The sequence below is a fragment of the Paramisgurnus dabryanus genome, chromosome 23 (assembly GCF_030506205.2).
Source record: "Paramisgurnus dabryanus chromosome 23, PD_genome_1.1, whole genome shotgun sequence".
Taxonomy (NCBI): domain Eukaryota; kingdom Metazoa; phylum Chordata; class Actinopteri; order Cypriniformes; family Cobitidae; genus Paramisgurnus; species Paramisgurnus dabryanus.
The window spans coordinates 9,291,859-9,314,920 of NC_133359.1; the positions used below are offsets into that span (position 1 = coordinate 9,291,859).

Sequence of the window (23,062 nt, forward strand, 5' to 3'; positions counted from 1 at the left end):
CAGTGTTCAAGAAATTGAGCTATAGGAACACAAATAAAAGATTATGAATGCTATCCAATGATAATGCAAGAAAACCTTTTGCACACTTGCGCTTCTTTTGTTACTAGCCAACAACTAACACTTTATGAGAGAATTGACGTCATCTATGATCATTATTGTGAACTTTTTTAGTAAAAGTTTTTACTGTTGCTACCTGTTAACGCTATAGACCCACGCATCCACCTCACCACCTCTAATGATGAATAAGGTGCGAGGCAAGATTCACATGGGCACATCCTGTCCCAGCTCATTTGTGAGATGCGCTCTTCTCTTCAGTCTTCTGATTTTGTTTGTTTTTTGCACTTGAAAACCTCCTCTGCCTGTTTTTCCACCCGATAAAAACCCGCAAACATGTCTTCTCCAAAAGAAGGTCTTTTGAAATATGTAATCTCCAGCAACATTTCTTTCTTTCCCTGCCATTCTCCTTTCTGTGAATATTTGAACAGGAGCAGAGCTTTCATGTCATTTTTTTTGTGTGTCTTTACATTTTGAAATCCCACATTGTTTCTTTTATGTTTTGTTAATGTATGGTAGACTTACTGTACAGCATCAAAATGCTTCTTGAAACCTTGCATATACAATGAAAAGGGTAATGAATCATTTATATTACTGTACAACAACAGATTGCCCAGGGGTTTTTTTTGGCGGGGGCTTCTTAATTTCATAAGGTGGTCTTGCAAAAGTTGGTCTTGGTCTGGCTTTACATACAGTGGTTCTATTGAATAAGACTGATTAGAGGTGGGCGTAGTTGCTAGCTCAATTTTATAGAATGACATCCCTGTCAATCACTTAACGGTGCATTGTGTAATTTCTAAAAGGATCTGTTGACAGAAATGCAATATAATATACATACAGTGGGGAAAATAAGTATTTGACACATCAGCATTTTTATCAGTAAGGGGATTTCTAAGTGGCCAGATGTAGCCATCAGGCCAAATTTTGAATTGATACAAAGAAATCGGAACATTTAAGTATACAAGTTGAGTCATAATAAATAAAGTGTCTTGTCACAGTCAGCTCACTCGTCATATGATATTTTGTTACAAGACACACAATATATTTGAAGTTGTCAAACGTGCCACTATATTTGAAATCAGCGCTATGTATTTATTTCACTTGAAACCTACAGTATATTTGTTGAATAGTTTACTTGTTTGGTAAACTATTCCTATAACTTTCATGGGACCTTGCATATCTCGTGATGCCATCAGTCAATCAGTGTTTTGCGAAGGCATTTACACAGCTTAGGGATTGGCTCAAACGCATCTGTGGTTTCCATGAGCAGAGATGACAGATTTTGAATTGCATACATCTGGAAGGTCATAAGGCAGATAAGGAACTGCCAGATGAGATGAATGGGAATGCTGTCCAGTGGCTTTCTCCAGGTGTTATAGATTGTCTAGATCTTAACATCAGTTGGTATGTTTTACACTCTTACAGTGTTTTAGCACCGAACAACAGGCCTATACATCACCTTCAAGGCGTGATGTTAAAACATACAGCACAGTGCAGAAAAAAATCAAATGGATGGATAAACTATGGAGAAATGCAAGGGTTGTTTTATATTAATTGAGAAAATGTCCATATTTGACCCAGCCATTTTTAAACCTTGTGATTGGGTTCATATTTCACCTCAGCATGGGATGAAAACAACCCGGTTTTCTTTTTAAAGTGTAGAAATATCCCAATACAAGCTGTCCTTAACTTCAGATAAAGCGAATGCTTTATTCCAAACAAAGAGTTTGGGAATTTTTGGTGAGATGCATTCACATGTTTTATTTATCATTTTATCATATCACAAGCTGTGCCCGTATGAATGTTATATCATAGGGACTGGGGACAGAAAGTGCGGTATCATGTTAAAATAGTGACAAACTAATATATTATTTCTTCGCCAGCGGATGCCATACCCATTCCTTAAAGATTTTTTGGAAGTAATAGCTTATTAGTGCACAAGCTTGAGGCTTTCATTTGTTCATTGGTTATGAACAAAGGTTAGAATAGAAGAAAATGTGTGGCCCTGTTCCAAATTGGGCCTTCAGGCCCTGCAGTCTTCATCGGATGTCTGTGTGCGTATCGACTGTGCGAATCATTTTCTTTCAGACGCAAATGATTTCACAGACCTGATTCTGAAAATTTAAAGTATATAGTTCTTCTTCTCACATCTCTAGATTACAGGATGTTGAATCTTTCAAACCAAACTGAGAATCTTTTGAACACTGCGTGCTTTGAATATAAATGTTTTACTTTTTTATTCTTCACCACTTGAATGGCTCCTTTGTTATTCTAAGTTCATTTCCGATGATCAATTTTTGTATCAAAATACAAAAATTGCATTGAATTGGAATATTTCCCCACCATTATCGATACGCCGGGCCAAATCGTCTCTAATATTCTGTGAAATTGCTTGAGCGCGGTGCTAAGGGGAGAAAAAAGGAGAATAAAGCCAGCTATTAGGATTAAGTGGTCTGAGATAGATAGCTTTATGAGAGGAGAGCGAGAGGGCCAAATCGATACGGCTGTCAGGGGGCCCTTCACTGTGGGGACTGCACACGCACACACTTTCTGACTTCGCCCTGAGTTATATATCACTCGCACTGTAAACATCATACACGTATAGGGGAGACATCACAGATCAGTTTAGGGTTTTTTTGCAATTTCGACAAGAATTTTGATATAATTTTTTTCTGCACTGGTTACGATGAATAATTTACGATCAATTATATATTTCATTAAATAATTTATGGGTCCTTGTTGAAATCCTTGAAAGTTTGTGAATCTGGGGGGGGGAATTCAAGGCCCTGGGAAGTTTTTGAAAATATACATACATAGATACAGGTCATTGAAAGTGGTTGAATCTATTTTATGCAAGAAGTTTTCTGAAAAAAAAGGGTAGAATAAAATCATTAAAATTTTAGACTTTTTAAGCACACATGCTAAAATGTTCGCTTTAAATGCTTATATCTTCTGTATGCAAATGTTGATTCATACCAAAATGCTTTTTGCATATTTGCGTTTGACACATAAAAAAAGTTGTGGGTTACGTATGTAACTGTTGTTCCCTAAGAAGGGAACGAGACGCTGCGTCTCCCTTGCCATACTTCCTTCATCCCTGTAACGCCGTCTTTGGCGATATTTCAGATAGCGATATACTTCCTGGCTTCTGCTTCATCCTGTCTTTGTCGTTATGCTCATTTTCCAGCTCTACAAGATTTAAACATTTGATTTTTACCATTTTGGAATCCATTCAGCTAATCTCTGGGTCTGGCGGTACCACTTTTAGCATAGCTTAGCACAATCCATTAAATCTGTTTAGACTATTAACATCGCACAAAAAAATAACCAAAGATTTTCGATATTTTTCCTATTTAAAACTTGACTCTTCTGTGGTTACATCGTGTAAGATATGGATAGGATCTATACTCTCATTAAATTACATAAGGGGGATATTTTCGGCTGCTGCGTAATATCATTGCGCCTCCTGCCGCCATTTTACGGCAGTAAAGTCCTTGATGCCAGAATGAGAGTATAGTTCCTAGCCATATCTACCTAGAAAATCGCAATTTTAAATTTTTCGTCGGTCTTAGTACACAATGGAACTACAGAAGAGTCAAGTTTTAAATAGGAAAAATAGCGAAATTCTTTGGTTATTTTTAAGCGCGATGCTAATTGTCTAATCAGATTAAATGGATTATGCTAAGCTATGCTAAAAGTGGTAGCGTCAGACCTGGAGATCGGCTGAATGGATTCTAAAAAGAAAAAAAATGAAATGTTTAAAACTAAGGGAGCTGGAAAATGGGCATTTTTCAAAAAAGTGGAGTGACCCTTTAACAGTGTAACCTTAATATAGTACATACCTGTATACGTGCATTCATAAACATAAAAACTTGATTTATAACCAAATTTATTTGCAATAAAAGCACCATTGACTTCCATAGTAGGAAAAAGATACTGTGGAAGTCAGTGGTGCTCTAAAACGGTTGACGTCAGTGTTAGTATTGGTTTTGTGCATTTGGCTCTTGAGGATTCTTAGAGAACAGCGAGGGAGACGCAAGACATCTCACCTCTTTTTTTCATGTCTGGCTTGTGGATCGTCTCTGTTGCTTGCTTCGTGTGTCATTTGCATCATCTGTTCCCAGGTCAGTTGCTTAATGTGTCATCTCGCTTTTAAACTGGGAAACGGATGGCATTCACAAATGTGGTGCTAGAATGTTACATATGCCCGGCACAGGAGTTTGGTGGCAGTATAGATATAAAAAGGCTAAATGTTACCCTGTCTGTAAAATCAAGGGTATAGTCTCAAGATTATTTTGAGTCATTAGATATCAAGATTATATTTACACAGAATGTGTAGGATGAGTTTATGTAGGAAATCACTAAAAATTACTTATTTGCATTTGCATTGGGTTTTGTGCAGAATAACCAGTCACACTATTTTCAAAAATGCAAAGCATTTAGTTGTATTTACGTAATTACTTATTCATAGTATTAAATCATATAACTAGATCAATGTTGTTTACGGCACATCATACACAAATGCACAAAGCTACAAATAAACTTTAAGGTATGTGTTTACATACCAACTTCTCTTCAACGGTAAAGCAGGCTAAATGCATACGAGCACCTGCAGCGAAGCTGGAGCTGATGCAGTATAATGTGACATTCTGCCTCTTTACTCATGTGACTATCAATTATTCATAGAGAGAAAGGAAGCCAAGCACCTGTGATAACTTAACACCCAGACGGCCGTGCCAATAATCGTCTCAGACAGCCAGCATATGACACTTATCCACTGAGAGTGTGTGAGAATGTGAATGAAGTGTCATAATAGCCATGTGTTTATTTTTCTTTGCAGTTTGTACTGAATTCATCTAAAACCCAACAGATGTGGATCTAGGTATCTTCTCGCAATCCTAAATATTGTGTCAGAAACAGAAAACACCCCGTTTTCTCAAGGATTTTATTTAATGTGAATTGTGCTTCAGGAATGGTTGGCTGTCAGACGATTTTGGATGGTTTGTCTCAAGCACTGTAGTTGCTGACAAAACTCAGTGTGTCTTTGAAAAGAGACATGAACAGAGGGAATAGCTGTAGATATAGACTGTGTTTTATGAGAATGGGGAGATGTAGCTTTTATTCTTTAGCATGCATCTGAGAAATAATACTGACACAATTTAATATAGCTAATATATATAACTAATATATAATAATATCCGTCACCAGAGCGGCCATGCATTCCCTTTACTCTTTCCCCGCCATTGACGAGTTATCTCGTCAATTAAGAGAAACCGCTTTCCTGCCAATGACGAGTTTTCAGAGCAATCCATTTTCCGCTATTATCCTCTAGGTGGCGCTCTTACCAAATGTATAAAACGCTTTTGTGAAAATTATAAAAAATGCTGGTGCTGGCTGGCAATTTTTTTTTTTTTCAAAAATGCTGACAGGGAAAGTGTTAAAGAGACACTTAACGTTTTTTTTGAAAATATACTCATTTTCCAGCTCCCCTAGAGTTAAACATTTGATTTTAACTTTGCTGCCGTAACATGGCTGCAGGAGGCGCAATTATATTACGCATTCACCGAAAATTGTCCCCTGCTATGGAATGCTAAATGTGCTTACAGAAGAATGCAGTATGTAGCCCAGGAGATGCAATGCATTTTCTCGCAATGCTCATGCGTTGAACGTCTGCGTACACGTAAGAGTCAAATAAACTAATTTGCAAGGCTGTTCGACCATGCGCATATATTCGCATACACGTAATAAAAAGAATATACTCCGGGCTTAAGGCTGAAGTATGGTAAATTTTCCCTGCACAGTGCGTGTGATGCAGTTTTCGTCATCAGAAGAGTGCACGTATACTGTACGTGCACCGGCAGATTTTTGAAATCCAGCGTACATTGTACGCATACTGTAGGTTGCGCAATTATTTTACGCATTGCCTGAAAATAGTCCCCTGCTATTGAAAGCTACTAAGGGGACATTTTTTACGCATACGTTAGAGTCAGCGTACAGTTCGTGTGACGTAGTTTTCGTCATCAGAAGAGTGCGCGTGTAATGTACTTCCGCTGTTGCATATTTGAAACCATGTGTACATTTATGCATAGGTTGCACATGTGCTTACAGGAGAATGTAGTATGTAGCCCAGGAGATGCGTTGCATTTTCTCGCAATGCGCATGCGTTGAACGTCTGCGTACACGTAAGAGGCTGTTCGACCATGCGCATATATTCGCATACACGTAATAAACAGGTAAATTTTTAACGCACATGCGAGAGTCCTTGCACAGTGCATGCGACGCAGCTTTCGTCATTTCGTGTACGTGCACCAGCAGATTTTTGAAACCATGCACATACGTTCACATACAAGTAAAAAAACAGACTATACTACGGGCGTAAGGCTGAAGAATTGGAAATTTTACTGCTTATTTTTGAAACCCTGCGTAGATTGTACGAATAGGTCGCGCATGCGCCTACAGGAGAATGTAGTATGTACCCCAAGAGATGCATTCCATTAAAACAGACTATTTTCCGAGCTTAACAGGTTGATGTTACTCTTATTTATCTGGTCTTGAAACACCTAAACCAAAGCTTTCTCAATGCATCTTCTCTATTACATATGTTTTCTGTAATATTTCACTTTTATACTTATGGTGTAGGCTACAACCTCAAGGGTTTCAAATGATTGTTCTCCTCCTTAACCAACAATTCCCCAAGCACACGCCTTGTTTGTACTTGTTTGCTTTCAGCAGTGATAGACAGAGCTCGTTTCCCCCTCGCCAGTCGCTTTTATACATATAGATACGCGTTCGGTCGTGGTTTGCTTTACCCTAGTGGTCATATTGACAATTTTTTGCTTGCTTCTGTTCTTCTGCTGCCCTCGCTGGTATCGTCAGAGAAGCTTCACATCGGCTATTACACATCTGCGCTGAGCCGCCAGACTCTTTCCCCTGCTGTGCGTAACCAACCGTGCGGTGTGGGCATGCAGGAGAATACCAAGTGTATGTAGATCCTTAGTACTGAACCATTTTGGGAAATACTGCATGTTTGAGGCTTGATAGGATATTGGTTTGGGGAAGTTCTGATGGTGAAGGAATTGGTTGGTTAGACAGAACCAGTCCCCATTCAGTTTCATTGTAGAAAGATGCATCCCAAAGCCAGTGCATCTTTCAGGTTTGGTGACTAAATAATTTTGTGTTCTTTGAAAATGAAGCTTTTTTATGTCAAATCATTGTGAAATCAATGATGTAGATTGATAGTTCACCCAAAATGAATAATAATTGTGACATTAAATATTAAAAATTGGAATACGAACAACCTTATAAATATGTAATTTGATGTCTGTTTAAGGGTTAGGTGAAATCATGACAAGGTTTGGTAGACCATCTTTCTCAGCAGTCATGTTTGGGTTATTTTTCCCCTTAGCTCCATTCTAACATTGCAGTGTTTGCTTGTCAACAAATTCCCAAGCAAGCCACTAATGAGCTGTATCAAATTCGCACATATGGGATGAACGCCTGTGTTTTGCTGAATTTGGTTTCTCAGCCTTGTTTTGTTTATCTGTTGGAATAAGTCTGTTTTGCGCTATAACGCAATAAAATATTGTCCTTGCATAGAACAGCCGATGTTACCATTTAATGTATTCAAATTTTGCTGCTTCATAATGTCTTCATTATGCTGTGGAGAGACAATGTCTAGGGGCTGTATTACAGTACATCCAAACGTTATTGTAAACACCAGTACTTAGACTTTAAATCTTCATTCAGGGGCCAAACCATTGCCTGAATGCCAAAATATACAGTAGCTCACACCCAAATCGTGCCATCAAGATAGCTATAAGACAATCATGTATAAACTTGTTTTTAAAAATGGTGAAAACTATGTCTAGAAAGTGTTGAATATTAGTATTTGTGGTTGTTTCCCATGCATGAATGCACTGTAAGATGGATAAAAGCGTTTACCAAATGCATAAATGTAGTACAATTTCCACAAGTTAAAGGGATAGTTCACCCAAAAATGAAAATTCTGTCATCGTTTACTCATTCTCTAGTTGTTTCAGACCTTAAAACTGTGCTTTGTTCTGCTAAACACAAAGGAAGATATTAGTAAAAATCAAGAAGAAACAGTAGCACCATTGACTTATTAGAAAAGAAAAATACTATGGAAGTCAATGGTGCTCAAAAACGTTGCAAACATAGCTCAAAATATCTTCCTTTGTGTTCAGCAGAACAAATATATTTTTACAGGTTTGTAACAACATAAGAGTGAGTAAAGGATGACTGAATTTTCATTTTTGGGTGAACTATCCCTTTAAAGACACATTATTTCAGTAAAGTTTCAAAAATGTGGGAACAAAAATGCTTTCATCCTAATGTGTTGCTCAATCCTGGCACCATATTGCCCCCTGCTGGACTGATGCTATATCAGAGTTCAAAATTAACCAGGCAACCTTGGTACGAAAGGGGGATCCTGGTTGACATTAAGCACCGGTCCCTGCTAATTATCCATATTATTCCCTGTGTAGTGTAGGATAATATCATAAAAAAATAGACTTTTTAAGCACGCGTGGTAAACTGTTCGCTTTAAATGCTTATATCTTCTGTAAGTGAATGTTGATTCATACCAAAATGCTTTTTTGCATAGTTGTGTTTGACAAATGAAAACGTCTTGGGTTACGTATGTAACTGTTGTTCCCTGAGAAGGGAATGAGACGCTGTGTCTCCCTTGCCATACTTCCTGCGTTCCTGTAACGCCGTCTTTGGCAATATTTTAGATAGCGATGTACTTCCTGTCTCCCGCATCACCCTGTCTTTGTCGTTAAGCCTCACCATTGGTTGAATTTGATATACACATTCAGACGCACTTACCCCTCGAGGTGTCCCCAAATTGTCACCGCAGTGATGCAGTGCAAGTTCCCTCGAAAGGGAACTGTAACAATGTATCTTTAAAGGTAGCACAATGTAACTTTGCTCTCACTTGAAATGTGTCCCCACATTTAGTCCTTGAATTTGAGGGTATTGGACCTGAAAAGTCCTTGAAAGGTCCTTGAATTTGAAGTTAACTAAGGTGTGGGAACCCTGACCCTAGGTATAAATTAGTGATGCACCGATGTATCGGCCACCGATATTTATCGGCCGATTTTTGGTGAATTTGAAACCATCGGCATATCGGCAATAGCACGAGAAAGGCCGATACCGATTGTTTATTAATTAACTGCATAAAAAAATCCATTATATGTAAAAAATTAGTTAATGTTGTTAATAAAATAAATGCTGAATAGCAAAAACCACCTTTGAAGGTTGTCATGCTGTCTTATTTTATTTGTTTTAGCTTAATTTGTGCCTCTCTTATTATGTTGGTCAGTTGAATGTTAATTAGATCAAATCCATGTTCAGTAAAAATTATTTGATGCAGAAATAAACTAGCTAATAGACCAACTGTATAGTATTGTATAAAAGTGTTTAATATCGGTATCGGCATCGGTATCGGCCAGAATTTGTCTGTTTAAATCTGTATCGGTATCGGCCCAAAAAAATCCTATCGGTGCATCCCTAGTATAAATGATACCATTTTTTGTTTCAACGTTTAGCCGGGGACATTCCTGCGCATCTACAACCTCCGTGCATTGTCACAAAGAGCTTCAAATCAGCTGTCTGACCAATCTGAACAACTGGCTTTTCATCTTCATGGTGGCACAATCTATGGACGAGGTCTGCGCAGCATACCCGCAGATTCAGCCGAGCTCCAGTCACTGAAGAGGTCAGTGTATGCAAAAATGTGCAACAATGGATACACATGCACAAGCGTTAAGTTGATTTTTATTTAGACCATATCTCATGTCATTTGTGTTTGATAATGTCATGTGCGAATGACTCGCAATTCTACTTTGTTTTGCTAAAGCACATTTTATTTCTAGAATGTAACGTATTCTACTTACACAATGAATGTTTTTACACCTTATGCAAAATGGTAAAAGACCAATAAAAAGATTCTGTTAAAAATATATTTTTAAGTCTGCATATCAATACAATAAAATCTATACATAAACGGCATTTTATAATAGCTGAATAGATCAAATAAATAAAGATCGTTTTAATTTGTTCTTGAGAAAACACAAAAAAGATATTAAATTCGAGATATCGACAAATGCACTTTTTTTTCTTAACATGTAGGAATTTGGCCAGAGCCACTACTGTCAAAATCCTTTTCATTGAAAATCTCTCTCTCTCTCTCTCTCTCTCTCTCTCTCTCTCTCTCTCTCTCTCTCTCTCTCTCTCCACACTGTTCTGTATCCAGTCTTTTAGAGAATCATGTTGATCTTGAGGATGATGATGAAGTGAATGACGAGACTCTTCTGGAGATATGGTACACTCCACCAGAGTCTGTAGGTTGGTGTCAGCATTTTCGGTTTCTATATATATTTTTTTTTCAAAACTGGATTTGATTTATCTTGTCTTATGTGTTTTCTTTAAGTAATGCGAAATGAAGAAGAACCAGGTATAAGTTATACATTACTCATTTAAAGATTTTCTTAAAGGGGACATATCATGAAATTCTGACTTTTCCAATGTTAAGTGCTATAATTAGGTTCGCAGTCCTTCTATCAACCTAGAAAATGTAAAAAAGATCAACCCAGTAACTTAGGGCCCTATTTTAACGATCTTAGCGCATCGTCTAAAGCGCACGGCGCACGGTCTAAATGGGCGTGTCCGATGCCACTTTTGCTATTTTAACAACGGGAAAAATGGTTTGTGCGCCGAGAACTAAGCGGAGGAAGAAGGCCACCAGTTTAAGAATAATGTTAAAAAAGTGTTGTTTTCATTTTTATTGAATTTTTTATTATTAAAACCTTTAAAAGCCTTTTTCTTTTTCTTAGTCATAGAAGTACAAATATCAGGCTTTGAATTGCTGTCCTAAATGTATTGATATCTTACATAATCAATGTAATCGCATAAAATGATTAGCAAATATGCAAGAAAAGGTTTGTATTCTAAAAATACAAACAAAAGATAAAGGATTTACAAACGCGCAGAGAGCCGAAGCGTTTCAGCACTAGAACAGCGCCATATGGCCGGGATTTTTTACAAAGCATTATTTAAAATGTTTCTCATCTTACCATATCCACAGGTACAGTGTCATCATGTACAATAAATCCGTAAGATAGCATTTAAAAACGTTTAAAAATAGATGCATTTGTTTAAAGCAAAACATTTATTTACTTACCAGACTGCAGGTGAAGCAGCTCTTTGTGCCTTCTAACGTCTCATAATCTGTCCTCATTTATGTCCAAGAGACTCACTTATAATCTTTTACATTCAATCCTTTAATCTTTCATATTTAAAAGCGTTTTTGTGCTGCTGCCATTCATGTATGTGATAAGCAAACCCGCGTTGTCGTCCCGTTTAGGCGCATATTACTAATGCGCTCTTTAAATAACAAAAAACACTATTGCGCCATTGACTTTAGACTTTAGAGCAGGTTTTTGTTGGTCAATGGCGTAGTCTATTTTAGTTGCCTCAAAATAGCAACGCGCCAACAATGCGCCTGAACACACCTCGTTTTCAGACCAGAACGCCCATGGGCGCAAAAGGGGGCGCAAAAGGGGGCGCAAATGCATTTGATATTTAAACAACGTGGCGCTAAACGTGAAAATTATAATTGCGCAGGGTGGAAACTAGCAAAAGACACTTGCGTCGCGCATTGCGCTGCATTGCGCCGGGTGTAAGATAGAGCCCTTAGTCTTTGCACGTGTATGAAAAATAGGTCATTGAAATTTGTGATGTCAGAAAGGGGATAATACCGCCCCTTAATCTGCAGTATCCAACCACGTCACTGCTACTTAGTGCAGAGATGAGTTCATTTGCATTTTAAAGGACACTGTAAAAATGGCACGTTTGCTCACACCTACAAAGTGTCAATTTTATAAAAATGTTATAATAAATAATCTATATGGTATTTTGAGCTAAAACTTCACATACATATTTTGTAGACACAAAATATTTATTTTACATCTTAAAAAGGTCTTGTGAAATGTCCCCTTTAAAGGCTTTTATTCCACAATTTTTTTTAGGGAAAGATTTATTTAAAACTACTTTCTACTTTGTTTCTTTATAGATGGAGATGGAGAAGCAGATGTGGAAACTTCTTGTACAGGTAATAAGAAAAAATCTGTTTTCATATTGTTTTAATATAAATGTCAGATTGAATGAAAGTGGTACTTTCAGACAATCTTATTGAATAACTTTATCATGGCAGCCTTGAATTATTTAATAGATTTTTTTATTATAGTGAATACATTTAGGACCTGGATTACTTTGTTGTTTGTCAGCAATACTTGTTATGCTTATGTTTCTGTATCACAAACCTAAATATGAAACACTGTGCTAGTAGTTTTTGAATATTTGAATGTAAACATCTTACATATTGTGCCTTTAATCTGGCACATTTGTCTTTAATGTCCCTATGGACCGTAAATCGCAATCGACTTCCGGGTTGTGGCGTATTTCCAAGTGAAATAGAATATCATGCAATGAAAATAGTGTCCGTGGCTTGTTTTCCACTCTTTTTGATTTGATATAAAAAAGTAGGTGTTTCATTCTGAAATAGCACATGCAGCAGACTGACTTAATACCTAATACTGACTAAATACTTATATGGTAAGACACTTGTAATGATGTTTTTTTTAGTCCGGACATGCCAGCACAAATTGCGGCCCGTCACACTGGCCCAGGTGAAGTCCTCCACACCTCCGCTGGTGTGTCACGTCCGTGCACAGGTGAAGACGTACCAACCCGAAAAACTGTACCAGTGTTTGAAGCTCTTTTGCTCCAAGTGTAAAACAATGTGAGTCTGTTAACAATGTTACAATATCTAATCTTTTATATGTGTTTTATAACGTAAAAAAAATTTGTATCCCAGCAAACATTTTGCAACGCTGGCTCAACCAATGATGTAAGTCTGGGACTATCTGGTCAATTGAAGCTTTGAGGAAGTGCCAAGGACACCTGTTTGAAAATGAATTCGTTATTTTTTGCATTTCTGTTTGGTGCTGTTAGTGGCACAGAAATGCAAAATGCATCTTTAAAGTGCATGACATCTGTGCTGGTTTAAGGGCAGATCTTAAAAAATATATCAGCATGGGTTGTACTGATCAAAGATGTGCTCATCTAAGATGAATCAAATTGCATAAATGTACGTTTTGCTTGAGGAGACTATAAAAAATTTTATTTAAATTTGTTGCGTCTTGTTTGCCACCTGCTGGATAAAAAGTGTAAGCAAAACTGCAGTAGCAAAAGTTAATATCTATCTGATAGACTGTGTCATGCTTTGGCAATTTGTTGTGATTTCTTTTATATTAAATGATTGTATGTTACACTTATTTGCCACTTGCATATGATTTAAAACGAAGAATATTTATTGTCATTGAATATTAACAAATAATAGTTCAAGGTGTACTGTCTGATATAACGTTATAAATCCTCATTTTATTTTCGACTTATCCTGTCGATATATAAGTGTGTTTTAGTGAACTAGTACCAGGGTTTGGTTAAGATTTTTTTTTGCATATGACAGGAAAGAGGTCCCAGATGATATCACGATTGCTAATCTCCTCCTGGAATCTGCGAGAGATGACCAACCCTGTCATGAACCATGGGCTGCCACATCCTCTGCGACTTTTAAAGCCGACAGAAACATCTCAATGCACATCTCCAGTGACATGGTGGGGGAAAACACTCAAAACCAGCTAATCTTTGTCCAGGGTAAGTCATTTCCTCGTTTGGAGAATTTGGCAAGCAGTCCAACCAAAGAATTTATTCATTACGCTGTTGCTACCAAAAGTACAAATGCATCATTTTCATCTGCAGGAATGACCCTGAATGAGGTTTGCATGCTGTCACATCATTACAAAAACCTTGTACCCGTGAGGTCGGACAATGGTAGGATGAATCTAATAGACCTCACAGCTCCCTTCCTGTTCTGCGGAGATAAAAGATATTATGGGTAAGAGGACAGAGCTAGCCATTTTTAAATACCCCTGGCATCATAGGTACACTTTATACTTGTAACCATATAGAAAAATCATTTCTATGTATAGTTAATATTATGTGCATATGTTAACGTATATGGGTCAAACCACAATACTGGTCCAAAATCACATGCCTGCCTTTCAGTTGCAATATATATTTTCTGTCTGTGATACAGATTCATTGTGCATGTGATGTCACCAACACCCTGCCTGCACCAGTATTGTGTTTTGATCCTATGTACAGTGTATGTTTAAATGTATATGTATGTGTGTGTCTCAGGTGTAAACAGTGCTCATCAAACACTTTTGAAAGTCCTGTGTTTACTGGAGTGGATAACTGGGATGAGAAAGCAGTTGCAGAAGGTACTCTATCACCTATAGGCTTTTGAAGGTGTAGCAAAGGGTTAACGTTTGTCTGGTTAGGGTAAGACACCATATTTTTCCATATTATCACAATAAAACATTTTGCAAGCATTTTTTTTAATTAGTGCATTTTTGTGGTGCCATTCAAAATCATGATGTCATTTGCTTGGGAATCTCCTGACATCATGATATGGAACTGACTGCACATTTAAACTGGGACCGAATTATAAGGTTATGCTAAATACAGGGATGCCACTCACCCAACTCTCTGATAGGGAACAATATAAAGTCAAGTTCACACATGTTTGCTCCCATAGGTGTACTTCAGCTTTAGACTGGTTTTGACTAATAACTTTTTAAATACTTTCTGGAATCAGTTTATATATTTAGGCTAGGCATCACATCTCATCTGTATACCACACAGCACTTGGAGTTCAGCTGATGCAGTACGGATTGTTAATGGAGTTTGAACTAAAGGATCAGACGGACACATTAAAGGCTCTGCTGTGGGAGAACGCTGTAAGTCTGAATCATATATCACTGTCTTTTTATTAAAGAGCCCTGGTTAAAGCAATCCCATAAGAGGAGACAACGCTGCATATGACCTGACCAGTAGAGGGGGCTGTTTTACATTTTGGTCATCTTTGGCTCCTGTTCTGTAGGAGAGGTTCTTTCAGATTTCTGCTGTGGACATTTCAGCCAATCAGGAATTGCAAGACAAGGTTCAGAGCATCGTGGACACGCTTCAACCAAAAGAAAGCAGAATTGGTAAAAAACGAAAAATCTAATATTAAGTTTGCATAAAACCACCTTTGATCAATTTGGTACATATTAAATTCTGGTTATGAATAAAATATATCTTTATTTGTCTTTGTAGAAGACCGTCCGTGGCTGGATCTTTGTATATCCGTCTACACTGTGGAAGACGACGGCAGAAATCAAGTTTGCTACCAAATCACAGATACAGAAGTTAGACCAGGCTAAGTTAACCTGTAATCTTGCAGTAATAGTGTTGTCACTAATAAGAAATAAAATATAATAGTTATCATTTCAGAAATATTTTGTGTTGAAGGACTGTAAATATATTGTTGTGGTTAAAGACATAAAAAATAAAGCATTTATAAGCATTTTTTTTTTATAAAACAGCTTTTCTATTTTTTTAATTTTAAATGAATTCCCATACTTCCTTTCTAGACCCAGAAAGAAAGTAAATTGAAAATTTCTATATTGAAAGTGTATATTTTTGTATTTAAATCAGCACTAAAATAAGCACTTTAATGTGCAATCTCTGGAAAAAGTCATGGATAGATTGTGATAGAAAAACTCTTGGTAAAATCTTGAATTTTTATAAATCTACAAATGTGTGAATCTGGTTTAAAATACTTGAGTAGATTTGTGTAGACTTTGTGGTTTAACAAACAATCTGAAGTCGGGGTTTCACAATACACAATAACAGTGAAAAAGAGTAAAATCCCGGGGAGTTTTCCATACGGAAAAAATATATTTTAAAATACCATTTTAAATATATTTCAAAATATACAAAAAAGGCCAAAATATGTTTTTTGAAAATATATTTTGAAATATGTTTACAAAAATGTATCTTTCACCAATATATTTTTTGGTCATTTTTAATATTTTGAACTATATTTTAAAAATAAATATATTTTAAAGCATTTATATTCACGTCGCATTCAAATAATTTGTTATGTCATAACCTGTAAACATAACAGGTTTAAAAAGGTTAAAAATAAATATATTTTCAACTGCAAAATATAAACATTTTTAACACGCATATTTTGCCAAGGAAACCCATATGGGTTGTAAAAGTAGAAATGTATTTGTTGCCCCTGAAATACATTTTGAAATATATGTTGATATATAAAGGTTAAAACTAAATATATTTTCAAATTCAAAAATATATTTAATTAAGCTTCACTTTCTACAAAATGTATTTAGCATATATTTAAAACATTTTTGCCAGAGAAATTTATTTTTGCCGTATAACATGATAGCAATGTTAAACAAATGTAAAGGTGGAAAGTAAGTCAAGTATATGCAGAAGAGTTACAATCTAATGTGTCACCCCCTTTATTTAGTTAGCTAGTTTTGATATTCAAGTGTTTGAATCCGCTAGGTGGCGCGCATTTCACTGTGTTGTACTTGTTTGAGAGCTGCCTGCGCGCGTCCTGACAGATGCTCATATAAAGAGCGCGCGGGTGGACATGGACGAGAGACTCAAGTATTTTCACTTTGCTGGATGCCCTTGGCCTTCACATATTGTTTATTTTTATTGGATATCTTTTTAATCTTTCCACGATCCAAGGGCTTAACCTAACTTTGTTCTGCTGCACTTTTTTATTTGTTAGACTGAACATCGGGATTTGTCACAATTTTCCTGTTAAAGACATTCCTGCTACTGTGAAATGGAATCTAAAGACATTCATCTGTAAAATATGCCAACGATCAGGACCAGGTTTGATGTTTGTTTTAATTTTGCCTTAATTATTGGATTTAACAGATGAGGATATTTGAAGGAATTCTGACAGAAAAACAACACGATGAAAATGCAACTAAAATGCTTGTTTTATTTGCTGGTCTGTTGTGAACTATCAGTGGTTCTTGCACATATTCATAACAGGACTGATATCAATTCAGACATCGATTATTTGCCATCTAAATCGCGTCAGATCAGCACTAACAGCCGACAGCAACATGCAACATCCGATCAAATTAATGCCGATACGGACAAGCAACAGCTACAACCCACAGATGACTTTTCATTGTCTGAGACAAATTTAGTAAACGAAAATGTCAGAAAGGTAAGAAAGTCGAGACAAAAACACGACAACACTCACACTGTGAACAACTACAGTCACGTAACGTTGTTATTATTTAGACAAATACGCAACGAAAGTGCATTTAAACTTCGGCAAAAAAGAGAGACTGTGAATGAGACGAGATATGAACATGACAGAAATCAAGTATCGTCCGTTGAGTTTTTGGAGACATTACCGAAGCCCCTAGCGCAGATCGAGGCCACAGAATTCCCACTCAATCCCACAACTATTCCTGAATTGGACGCATCGCCAATGGAAGAATATGAGGAACCTTTCACACCCTTTAGTGTCCGACCGAGAACCCCAGGGGTGAAGAATCCTTTTTACCCCGTTACAGGTGACTCGTATGGGGCATATGCCGTCATCTGCATTTCCATCATCATCTTCGCCGTGGGAATTTTGGGGAATATCGCGATCATGTGCATAGTGTGCCACAATTACTACATGAGGAGCATTTCCAACTCCTTGCTGGCCAATCTTGCTTTGTGGGATTTTGTCATTTTGTTTTTCTGCCTGCCGCTCGTGATTTTCCACGAGCTCACTAAGGATTGGTTGCTCGGGGAATTCTCCTGTAAAGTAATTCCTTACATTGAGGTAAATCCCATATTTTATATAAGTGTAACATTGATTGTTGAATGAAATGCAATACTTTGATGCGTAATATTATTTTTTCGAGTAATAACAAGAACAAATATGGCAAGACAAGGCAAGTTTACTTAGCACATTGCATACACAAAAGGCACATGCTTTACATAGAAATAAATTACAAAAAAATAGCAAAGAGGTAAATAAAGCAAAGATACATACTGTAAGAAGTTAAAAGAAAGCTGAAATAAAATAAAAGAAAGAAAATGCATTTTGCATTGAATTAACAAGTCATTTAAACTTTTATCTTGAGTTGCTGTAACTTATAGAATAAAGTTATATTAGCTTAAGCTAATTCATCTTTATCTCATAGGTTACAGCCACTGATTGCTGTAGTCACGATTAAAAAACATCTAAGTTGAAATGACTTGTAAATCCAAGTTGATTCTACTTAAAAATTTAAAGGGGCAGTTAACAAAACTTTTTTAATAAAATAAAATCTTTGGTGCCCCCCCAGTATCTTTGTAAAGTTTTAGCTTAAAATACCATATAGATAATTTATTATAGCATGTTAAAATTGCCACTTTGTAGGTCTGAGCAAAAATGTGCCATTTTTTGGGTGTGTCCCTTTAAATGCAAATGTGGTGATGAAATGCAAACACTGATCGCCATAAAAGTGGTTTATTGAAATTTAAACGTAGGTATTATTTTTCTCCCTTTCTTTTCACACGTAATGGCAGTGCCGTGGTTGGATAGTGCAGATTAAGGGGCGGTATTATTAAAATAAGATCCCCTTCTGACATCACAAGGGGAGCCAAATTTCAATGACCTATTTTTTCACATGCTTGCAGAGAATGGTTTACCAAAACTAAGTTACTGGGTTGTTCTTTTACACATTGATAGAAGCACTGGGGACCCAGTTATAGCACTTAAACATGGAAAAAGTCAGATTTTCATGATATGTCCCCTTTAAGTGCCAAATGTTTTTACAGTGCATAACATAACCATATGTCAAAAACTGCAACCATTAGCATATTTAAAATACAGGAAACCTAAAATCGAGACTGCATATAATCCATAATGTAGTCCATATTTGTTCAGTAATGTTATTCAACACATTTTTATTGTTCCATATACTGTAGTTTGCTTTCATGGTCCACTATTCTTTGAACTCCTGCTTCAAAGACATAAAGACAGCCAGAATTCATTTAATTCAAGTTATGCGTGTAGGTCGGGATAGACATCTTTGTTATGTTTTGTCTGTCTCACTTACATACAGTAGTGTAAGGGGGGAGTGTCTTCTCTACAGAGACACAAAGAGATAGTGGCATTGCCCTTGGGCTACTTTCAAACTGTATCATGTGTTTCTGAGGAAGTGTCCCGATTGCTGCCATAGTTATGGCTTTATTCTCCTGACACACTACAGAGCATTAACATCTACACCTTTGATACAAAAAGACCTGCTAACCCCATCACAATGATTCTACATAACAATGAAGTCTATGGCTCTAAATGGAGAGAACATGCTGTTTATATGCAAACTTGTACCAGGTTATGGGTATTACATTTTCATTGCTCCACAGGAAGCCGTTAAGGGTCTTTTTTCAAATGACATAATTTACTAGAATTTCTGTTTTGTTACGTTAACCTTTACTCTCGAATCATAACAGTGCTGTTTGAATACAAGAAAGTTAATAGTGTACGACTGGTCAGGAAGGATGATTTTGTAAAGAAATAGAGGCACTTGTTTGGCTTTAAACCAAAACCTCAGCTATACTGCATATAGTTCACTATGGGGCAGTTTCCCGGACATGGGTTTAGATTAATCCAGGACTAGGCCTTATATATTAGGGTATTTAAGTAGTTTTTACAAACAAACCTTATAAAAAACAATACTAGTGTGAATCTTGAGTAGGGCTGTGCAAAAATATCGTGTATATAAAAATAAAAATATAACAAAGTTTTTTTAAAAACAGCTCTATTTTTTCCAGTTTTGATATGAAAAAAAGAAAAAGTATTGCAATGTATCGCAACATGCCACGTATTGTTCCGTATCGTGAGGCATTGTATCATGACCCATGTACCGCGATATGTATCGTATCGTATCGTATTGTGAGGCCCTTGCCAATACCCAGCCCTAATCTTGAGATAAAATAAGTGTGCTGATATACAGTATGTTATAAGGTGTTATTAACTTAAGGCAGCCTAAACATTTATTTTAGTCTAGGACTAGGAAAAGACCTGTACGGGAAACCGCACCTAATGTAAGATTACAGGAAAAAAACAAATTTGTGTATTACGGTAAATTTCTGTAATTTATTGTGCCTGTTATTTTACGGTATTTTTCAGCACCCCAGCTGCCGGAATTTTACATTTTTTTCTAGTTTTTTTTTCGGTGTTAATGTAAAATTACAGAAAAAAAACTGTATTTTCATATAACGGAACATTCCTTTAATTTTATTTCTGTAAATTCATTGTGGCCGTTATTTTACGGTCTTTTCGGCATCTGGAAATTTTTTTACAGTGTATGTTTTTTCTAGATACTTTGTGTCACAATTTACAGGAAACTTGCTTTAAATGCATGGTAACTTTATATGCAATATTTCTTTTTGGTGATGTGAGTAAATTTTGCTTCTCCACCCATTTGAAATCTGTTTGACTTAGTATGGCTACAAAACAATTACTCGCGACTAATCGTTTGCAGAATACGTTTTTGTTACTTTAAATGATGTGTGTGTACTGTGTATAATAATTATGTATATATAAATACACACACATGCATGTATAATTTTAAAGGATTTTTTTTAAATATTAAGTATTTACAATTATATATAACATAAATGATTTATAAATATAAAATTGTATATACATATGTAAATATTTCTTTAACATATACACGCATGTGTGTGTATTTTATATACATAATTATTATGCAGTACACACACACACATATATATATATGATGTAAACAAAAACTTTTTTTCTGTGATTAGTCACGATTAATCGCTTTGCAGCCCTAGTCTGAACGACCGGAATGCATCCAACACAACAACATCGGCTTATCCTGTGTGGTGGTACAGAAAGTAAACACTGTACAGTACATTTGTCTACTTTTTTGTTAGCAAGTACATAAACAATCAGTGTTCAAAGCTGTCTCCATACTACGATTCACAACGGTAAGCCAATGATAATAGTTTTTTAAGTTGAGCTTTCGGGTCGGATTTCCCGGCAAGGTCGGTTGTTTTTCAATATACGTAAATAGAAGTACGTAAAGTAACCTGTAGTTTTATGTTTCAAACAGAGATGGCAATAGAGAGGCAAAAGTTACAGAGTGCAGCTTTAGCGTGGTATATGCATACACTTAAATTTGTAATAAACATCTGTCTCTTTTACCCAGGTGGCTTCTCTAGGAGTGACTACATTTACCCTATGCGCTTTGTGCATTGACCGTTTCCGCGCCGCGAGCAACGTCCAGATGTACTACGAGATGATCGAGAACTGCACTTCCACTACAGCCAAACTGACAGTGATCTGGCTCGGTGCTCTTCTACTTGCCCTTCCTGAGCTCCTCATCCGGCAGCTGGTAAGAGAGGAACGTGAGCCTCCGGAGGTGATACCTTGCGAGCACTGCGTTGTCCGGATCTCCACAGCCCTCCCGGACACTCTTTACGTGCTCGGCCTCACCTACAACAGCGCCCGCCTCTGGTGGTACTTCGGTTGTTACTTCTGCCTGCCCACCGTCTTCACCATTATCTGCTCGGTGGTGACCGCTCGTAAAATATCCAGGGCTGAGCGCACCAGCGTCCGTGGCAACCGCAAGCAGATCCAACTGGAGAGCCAGATGAACTGCACGGTGGTCGCATTGGCAATCCTGTACGGCTTCTGCGTTATTCCCGAGAACATCAGCAACATAGTTTCGGTGTACATGGCTACGAGCGTGCCACGTCACACGCTGGACATCCTGCATCTGGTGAGTCAGGTGATGCTCTTCTGCAAGTCCGCTGTAACACCCGTGCTGCTTTTGGTGCTTTGTCGGCCCTTCGGCAAAGCTTTTCTGGACTGTTGCTGTTGTTGCTGGCCGGAGTGTGGCACGCTGAAGTCGTCTGATGTCACGAGCGATGACAACGAGCAGGATGGCACCACCGAACTTGAACTCTCACCCTACAGCACCGTCCACAGGGAGGCGTCTAGCTTTCCGGCAGCGGGAACACACTGCTGAGGTTGTACCCTACCTGTAAGGAACTTAATGCCAGTGTAGGTTTTACCAAGGGCTTTTTGCTAAATAAGAAAATATGTTTTTTTAAGCAGAAACTGCTTAATGTTAGGTTATGTTTATCGAAGGAGATGCCCATAAATGATGTGAAAATGGGGACTTTGAGCCACACAATTATTAAAGAATGGTTTAATGATTTAAACACCCTTTACTGTTTACAAATGAACCGAGAGTATCATGTATAGTTTGTGGAACAATTATAGAAGTATAGAAAGATATGAATTAACTCACAAGCTTGTGTTATTTTTGCACAATTTTTTTTGCCTTTCATTATGTTAAGTTTTAATTTGATTGTTGATGTATTTGTATTTATGTTTAGGCTGTTTTTAAAACTTTTGGAAGTAATATATAGAACATAGCTGTAGTTTATTAAGGACATTGGCGATTCTTGTGAATCGGTTAAGTCGAGTCTAGCGCCCTTGCTATGTAAGTATTAAATTCACTATTTGCAGAACTTGTACAATGCTCTACAGTTCGCTCTCCACCTGTTGGAAAGCACTGAAGCACCTGTTGTTTTAGCCAAAATATGTCACTTTATAATAAAAAACCTTAAAAGTCTTAATGGCTTAAGACATTTCTTTTGCAACCCAATGCCAGACATTTTGGATCCAAATTTAAGCATCGTCTGTAACAGGTGATTAGATTTTGTAAATGGAAAAATCTCATTTTGATGCTTTGTGGATTGTGCTGGAGATCTTTATAATAACCAATAGCAGGTTCATTCTGGCGAAGGTGTTTGTGATCAGGCTTGCAAATCATCAATACAGTGTTTTCCTAGCACAAATAGTGTATTGTTTAGGGCTGTGACCAGTTCAACATTAGGCATTCATAATGCTGTGGGCCTCATGATGTCACACGCTGAAATGCACAATGGCTTGAGAGTCGAGAGAGAAAGATGTAGGAAGCCTGGTTTGCTTGGCAGCACAGCTGGAGTTTGGTAATTG

The 23,062-nt window shown here is 37.0% G+C and overlaps 2 protein-coding genes across 4 annotated transcripts in view; both read left to right on the forward strand.

Annotated features, from left to right (window-relative positions):
• Positions 1 to 15,550, forward strand: part of pot1 (protection of telomeres 1 homolog) — a 39,786-nt gene extending 24,236 nt beyond the window's left edge. The window contains exons 11-21 of one of the 3 annotated variants that reach the window (XM_065292052.1): positions 9,624 to 9,793; positions 10,331 to 10,422; positions 10,508 to 10,531; positions 12,149 to 12,187; positions 12,721 to 12,877; positions 13,607 to 13,794; positions 13,900 to 14,035; positions 14,341 to 14,423; positions 14,848 to 14,942; positions 15,086 to 15,191; positions 15,301 to 15,550. In XM_065292052.1, coding sequence (XP_065148124.1) covers positions 9,624 to 9,793; positions 10,331 to 10,422; positions 10,508 to 10,531; positions 12,149 to 12,187; positions 12,721 to 12,877; positions 13,607 to 13,794; positions 13,900 to 14,035; positions 14,341 to 14,423; positions 14,848 to 14,942; positions 15,086 to 15,191; positions 15,301 to 15,407 — 1,197 coding nt within the window. In that variant the 3' untranslated portion in view covers positions 15,408 to 15,550. Of the gene's footprint in view, positions 1 to 9,623; positions 9,794 to 10,330; positions 10,423 to 10,507; positions 10,532 to 12,148; positions 12,188 to 12,720; positions 12,878 to 13,606; positions 13,795 to 13,899; positions 14,036 to 14,340; positions 14,485 to 14,847; positions 14,943 to 15,085; positions 15,192 to 15,300 lie in introns of those variants that run through there. The other 2 variants (XM_065292054.1, XM_065292055.1) reach the window with 2 other exon arrangements.
• A 1,052-nt stretch (positions 15,551 to 16,602) lies between these two features.
• On the forward strand, positions 16,603 to 22,676 carry gpr37a (G protein-coupled receptor 37a). The gene is made up of 2 exons (XM_065292051.2): positions 16,603 to 17,854; positions 21,243 to 22,676. The coding sequence occupies exons 1-2, from the start codon at positions 16,982 to 16,984 to the stop codon at positions 22,062 to 22,064; spliced, it is 1,695 nt and encodes a 564-aa protein (XP_065148123.1). The 5' UTR covers positions 16,603 to 16,981; the 3' UTR covers positions 22,065 to 22,676.
• The last annotated feature ends 386 nt before the right edge of the window (positions 22,677 to 23,062 follow it).

What these genes read in the sequence shown, in the direction of transcription:
- gpr37a (XM_065292051.2), top strand. Translation starts at nt 16,982, where the DNA reads ATGAAAATGCAACTAAAATGCTTGTTTTATTTGCTGGTCTGTTGTGAA. An exon ending in AAGTAATTCCTTACATTGAG is followed by an intron (nt 17,855 to 21,242) that starts GTAAATCCCATA and finishes TCTTTTACCCAG; the next exon opens with GTGGCTTCTCTAGGAGTGAC.